Below are 6,728 nucleotides of genomic sequence, written 5' to 3'. Positions count from 1 at the left end.
CAGTGCTGTTTATAAAGCGAGCCTTTAGAACCGAGCTGAACTGAGCCTGATATGACCTTAGTGATATGTGCTAAATGTAGCCTATAAAACCGACGAACAAGTATTCGTTATAATATCAATAATAATAATAATAATAATAATTGTTATTGTTATTATTCTAAAATATGAATATTATTATTGCTATTGTTATTATTTAAATTATTATTAATACTAATACTGCTAATAATAATAAAAATAATAATAATAATAATAATAACAATTGTGACTGTGTTTATCCGTCTCTTGCTAGACTATTATTATATTTTACAATATCATATTAATGATATGGGCAATCCAATTAGTTTTTCTGCCGTTATCATTTCTAGCCAAAAGAGCTGGAATTAGACATGCTACAGGATCGCTAATAACAGTCATATTTTGCAAAATGAAAATATAAATATATATATATATACATATCTATCTATCTATCTATATATATGTATATATATATATGTATATATATATTTGTACTGTCAAACTGTAGCCTAAACTTTCACACACACATACAGGTTATGTTGCCTCTGTGGCTCCTCCCTGGTCCCCGTTACTCTCCAATAAACAAGACAAATATTTCACAACTGCTTATAGTCCACCTTTAATCCACACAATAATCTCAAACCAATAAAACCATCGAGTGTTAGCAACTTTTCTGACAATATCAAATAAATTAGCAGCGCGCCCCCAAAACTCAGAGAGGGGAAACGAGTTAAATTAGAGAGAGTAAGGAGCCTCTAAGCTGACATTGTGGTTGTTTTTTAAATAAGGAGTGGCCACAAGAAACAATACTGACGCCTCAATTTAATATGGTGAGGCCACGAGATAATGTGTCTAATATATCTCCTGGCCCTAATATTTGAATGTGTGGCCACGCCTTATTAAAACTCCCATGTCACTTTAGGAGCTCCGCAAATAAGGATTAACGGTAACAAACAAAGTCCAGAGTTTTTAAACAGGCCGAGGGCAAAGCTGGTGCGTCCTTGCAGTGGGCTTCAGCTCTTCAGCTGACCAAAGCCCCAAGTGCTCCTTCAGCAGAACTCCAGCAACATTTGTACATTTAAGGAGTCTCTGGAGTGTGTCTGTTCACAATTTGGTCCCAGGTTTGATCACCGAGTCCCTCCTCTGCAATAGGGCTCAGGTGTTTTTCAGAAAGCTCCTCAAATGCAGCTTATCTTCCTCATATCTCCTAAAACCCCCTCCTATCTTACACATGTGAAATTACAGTCAGTGTGTGCGCGCGGGCCCTCAGCTCTCCGGGTCTCAAGGCCTGGCCTGCTCCAGCTGCTGGTGCTGGCTGCGGATAGCGAAGCGGCTCACGTGTACTGGGATGGGCACGACGATCTTGGGGTTGCGCGAGGGCTCGCCCGCCTTCGTGTTCACGTTGCCCGCCTTCACGCGCTTCCACTTGGCGCGCCGGTTCTGGAACCAGATCTTCACCTGCACCTCGCTGAGCTTGAGCGCGTGCGCGATCTGCGAGCGCTCCGTCAGCGACAGGTACTTCTTGCAGTGGAACTCCTTCTCCAGCTCGAGCAGCTGCTCGCTCGTGAACGCCGTCCGCCGCCGTCGGTTCTTGCCCGCGCCCCCCGAGCCCCCGCCGCCTCCGCCACCGCCTCCACCCACGCCTCCTCGCGCGCCGTCGTCGAGCGACCCGCCCGCCTCGCCGTCGTCCTTGTGGCCCAGCCCGCAGCCTGCGCCGCTGGCCTCGTCCGAGCTGTAGTCCAAGTCACTGTCCATGGAGAAACCGTCGTCCTTACGGTGACACTCGTCCTCTTTGGAGTCGTCCTTGGTGTGTCCTCGTACTGTTGGAGAGGAGCAGAGAAAACACGTCAGGTCTACTCCTTCTTTACAGGCTGCATGTTCTTGTAAAGTTGTCATTTTGGAGATACGAGATTTATCGTAAAGCGTGGCTTTACAGGATCAGGATAAAAAACGCCTTAAGTTTCAATGGAGGTCAATGTAAAAAAAAATCTACCAGTAATTTTGGAGCATTTCTACTGATAGTTTGAGAGAATGTAAAGAACAAAAAGTGAAAAACTGGAAAAAAGCTGGGTGTTCGTGCAGGATGGGTGTAATGGAATTAAAAGCAGTGAGAGCTGTAGTGTGTAACATTTCAATTTTCTCAAACAGCATTGCCAGGATAAATAGAATAAGATTTAATAATAAAATAGAATTGAGTAATAGAATTATCCCAGACAGCAAAATAATTTAACCTCAGGCACCAAGAAGCAATTCTCTAATGAATGATGTATTCTAATGCACCAAGACTTCAGACTTTTACTCAGCTTTATGCATTATTTTAACCTGAACAATGTCATGAGTAACACTGAATCTTAATTAAATATATTATATTAATATATATATATATCCTGACATTAAGAACAATAATATACCTGCAAAAACACTGGAATCAGTATTGACAGATAACTGCTTAAGAAAACACCAAAACACGAATCTGGTTGGATTTAGCCTCACTTTGTGCATTTTATAACTGTGTGTGTGTGCATCGGCATCCACAGACATGAATGTGACAAACATCAGAAAAACTCCAGCACTGGTTTCTGGTTTTAGTTTAAATCTATTAGACATGAAACATGGAGCTACAAGTGTTCTGAATCCAGTCTCTTAGATCCAGCCTAGAACAGAACAGGACAGAGCTGAGTTTCCTGAAAGAATTTCAGTCAAGTGAGCACCACAGTCAGTACTCTCTCTAACAGTTTGGATGATCTTAGCAATAAGACGCGTTTGGAAATCTGGGGCCTGATGTTAATTCAGCACTGGGGATTTCGCTGCATTGTAATGTTGGTCCCCTGATAATTGCGTCCCACACTGGGGGCCTCAAAATAAAGAGATTGCTGGAAAGTAGAGCTGTGCACCCTTCTAGACAACATCCTAATCAACTGGTTTTCTGACATTCAAGAGAGTGTGGAACTTTTCAGACAGCCAAAAATTCATAAGAGCTTTTTACTTCACACAAGTCAAATGAAAAAAAAAAAAGAATTTTTTCATCTAGTCCTCCTGCGGTCAGTCTGGACACTCATTTTTGTGGACGGTTATTGTGCAGCACTATTGAGTCCTTCATAATCTCAGCCAGATTTTACCCCATATGTTACTGTCCAGTACTGTTCAGTGCAGCTGTTCACCAGCTGACTTTATTCTTAAAGTATAGAAGCGTGTGAGAGATGTTTGGACCTGCCGTTTCAGATATTCTGGTACTGACCATTTTAGGGTTTGGAAAAAAATAGTGGACGAAAGTGTGTCCTAACAATCTAGAGCACTTCAGAATGCACTGGGAGTCAAACGAACAACAACAACCATTAAACTCACCAGTTTTACCACTAGCAGCTTTTACACTGGGTTTTTCAAATGCACTCTAAATTCTGTTGTTTTTAAAGGAGCGTGAGTGTTCAGCTTTCTGTACAATGGTCAGTTCAGCAGGTAGTTTGTCATTGTCAGCAAAGTGTGTAGTTTGTTTACCAGAGATGTGTGTCCCTTTCTCGATGTGTAGAAGGTCACTAGGTGTTGATCTAGAGGTCAATTCGAGAGCCAGCAGCAGGGGCTACTCAGTGCTGTCTAATTATAGGCTGGATTCAGTAATGAAGGTAACCACTTTTGGTTCCCTTAAAAACATTTGTGATAGCACAGACCCTTTTAAAGGTTAATCATCCAGTTTAAGGGTTCTGAATAGAACATTTATATTGTGTAAAGGATTTTGCAAATGCTTCTTCACACACATATTAACATATTTCATCTGCAATTTCATTCTTTCAATATCATCCTTTCGAGCTTTGGAGGTTTGGCCATTTTTTATTCTCCTTCGCAGTTGTCTTTTTTTCTTTAGCTCAGTTATATGCCACACATAAGTAAATACCTGTCAGCATCAAGTGGAATAAATAAGAGCTTCTAAAATCGTCTCAAGATAACTGTTGTGCCTGAATACCTGAATCAATTCTACTGTGGTTACTTTTGCGCGCAATTACGCACGACGCTGCGTTTGGAGAAAAAGCACCAGAACAGCCAGTGGTGGTGGGGGGGTGGCACACATGCAGGCATCTGTTTTTATAAATGCAAGTTTTGGGTTACATTTGAAAAAAATACTCGAAAGCGCAAATCTAAACGATCGCTCACGGATACACGCGTATTTGCGCATAGTGCTCTCTCTCTCTCTCCCTCTCTCTCTCTGTCTCTCTCTCTCTCTCTCTCCCTCTCTCTCTCTCTCTCTCTCTATCTATCTCCATTGCTCAGTGTAAAAGGGTTAGTTTAGTGATGTGCAGCAGTTCGCCTGCGGGATCTTGCTTTGGGTCTTTAAGATAAGCGACTTTCATGCCCTTGCATTTCTCGCAGCCTGGTTCGCTTTTATTTCATCATTTTGTTATAAACATATTTCATATATATGTTTTTTGTCTCATGACGTCAGATATAAACAATTAGATGCAGACCTGTCTAAGGCTGCATTTACTGTGGCTCGCGGTAATTCACGAACAAAGTGGCGTTTCAAAAATACACCTAAACTATTTATATAATTAGATGTTTAAATTAGCTTCGTTTTTTATCTTAATTATTATATATGGACTTGTTTTATTGACGTGATAAACGTCATTTTCCTTCTCATTTTGTCACTTTAAACAAGAGGGAGTTTTACTATTGAAAACAGGACAATTTCACTCAGAATACAGAATAACAAGTTCACTTAAAACGCTAAAAAATAGCAGTTTACATTATTATTAAAATATCATGGATTTTAGTTCGTTTCTGTAAAAACGAAAAAAAACAACAACAAAAAAAACACAACAAATCACTTTCACTCTAATTCTCTCTCTCTCTCTCTCTCTCTCTCTCTCTCTATATATATATATATATATATATATATATATATATATATATGTGGTATTAAAATTGGTTCTTGTAGAGAAACTTAAAGTACTGTTAATGGAGAACCTCTTACATGTATAGTTTTAAGATACTCTTATAAGATCTTATATAATTATAAGATCCTCTCTGAAAATGGCTCCACAGCCTCACGTTTCCCCCACATGTCAACAAACAACACATTTCTAGTTGACCTTGTCGTACTGCAGTATGTATGTGTATATGTGAAGGTTCTGTGAAGTACTAATAGATGCTCTATTTGACTATATCTAGACATTCTCCGCTGCTCCATGAGCTGGTGACTGACCTGTGGCGCAGTGTCCGGCATCGTCGTGAAAGGCCAGCGGCAGCAGTGCTGTGGCCTCCTTCCCCACGAATCCTTTCCCGACGGGGTCATCCCCGTCGGCGCGCGCCTCCTGCGCCTTGTCGAAGGCCGCGTGTAGCGCCTGCTGGCCGCCCCCGAACTTCCTGGCCGCATCGTGGTGTTGCGGCGCGGCAGGGAACCCCCCTGGCAGAGTGGCCATGAGCGCGAGGCCCGAGCAGAAGGAGCTGGGCAGCGCGGGCAGCTGGTGCGGTGGGTGTGCCGTGGCGGGCATGGGCGGCGGAGGGGCCACGGGTGGAGGTGGCGGGGGCGGCGGCGGTGGGGGCAGCACCACCGAGCGATAGGGCACGAACATGGGGTAGCCCGCGTACAGCAGCGGGCCGGGGCTGGGCGCCGGCGGCGCGCCGATAAGAGAGTCTATGCTGAAGGCGGCGGGACGCTGCATCATGACGAAGGACGAAGGGCCAAAGGCCGCGCTCATAAGCTCGTGCGAGACCGTGTACGTGTGTGTGTCTGTGTGTGCGTGGAGTGACCGCGGCCTTGCTGCGCGCGTTCCCGGTGCGCTCCCTTGTCCAGTGCTAGTGTCAATCACCTCGGTGTAATCCTGCGGGATACGGGGAAACAACAGAAACGTCCGTTTCACAGCAACTCACAAAGCATCACCGCGTCCACCTCTGCGTTCCCGTGTCCCCGAGCGGCGACGCGTGCAGCGCCGTGCCGAGGTCGCTTCAAACAGGCTGAGGATCGCACGCTTGCTGGCATGCCAGGGAACAGTGCGCGCGCCGTCCGCGGTGAACCAGCAGTAACTTTTAAGTTCGGCTCTTTTTTTCTCGCGTGCGCGCGCGATCTCCCTCCTCACCGTGTCGCAGTTGCTCAACTGGCCCGTTTGAATTGCGCTCCCTCCGTTTAAGCGCGTGCGACCACGCGTCGGGGACACGCCCATGGCGGCGCGAGCGTTTTTATTGGTCATGCAGAAACGCGTTGCCTTGGAGATGCGTTGACACGTTGAAGCGCGAGCGCTGTGTTTAACATACAGAGCATCGCTTAATCTGAAACGGAGGTACAGAACAGCTGATGTGTTTATAATGTCTCCTCCTCTGCCTGTAGTTTTAATATACAGAGCATCGTTTACTTAGTCTCTAATATACATATGATCTCACCTTGGGTTTAATATGCAGAATTATTAATAATGACACATTTAAGCCTGCAGTGCAAACCTCCACAGCTCCATATCTGCTCTTCTGTGTTGAGGTGACTCTGAATTCATAACGAATCGAGGGATGTCCTGTGTTGGGTAATTCATTGATGAATTGGTTATAAGTTATTGCAGAGCATATTTTTGCACACACTTCTTTAAAAAAATATCGCACGATTTCTCCACGTGCATCTCCAGCAGGCATTCAGCTGCACCTCCGCTGAGCAGCGTGCTTCATTACTTTAGCTTCGGCTGCGAGCGCGCGCAGGACAGATTAGCGCGCGTCTATAGCCTCTGTAAGCTCCACAC

The 6,728-nt window shown here is 44.4% G+C and overlaps 1 protein-coding gene across 1 annotated transcript; it reads right to left on the bottom strand.

Annotated features, from left to right (window-relative positions):
* Positions 1 to 1,296: 1,296 nt before the first annotated feature.
* gbx2 (gastrulation brain homeobox 2) lies at positions 1,297 to 5,705 on the bottom strand. Its single transcript, XM_072682924.1, has 2 exons — positions 5,210 to 5,705; positions 1,297 to 1,835 (listed from the first exon to the last, which is right to left on the bottom strand). The coding sequence occupies exons 1-2, from the start codon at positions 5,703 to 5,705 to the stop codon at positions 1,297 to 1,299; spliced, it is 1,035 nt and encodes a 344-aa protein (XP_072539025.1).
* Positions 5,706 to 6,728: the final 1,023 nt, after the last annotated feature.

The sequence above is a fragment of the Salminus brasiliensis genome, chromosome 7 (assembly GCF_030463535.1).
Source record: "Salminus brasiliensis chromosome 7, fSalBra1.hap2, whole genome shotgun sequence".
Lineage (NCBI taxonomy): Eukaryota > Metazoa > Chordata > Actinopteri > Characiformes > Bryconidae > Salminus > Salminus brasiliensis.
Note: the sequence above shows the minus strand (reverse complement) of the source record. Positions and strands in the feature narration are given on the sequence as shown.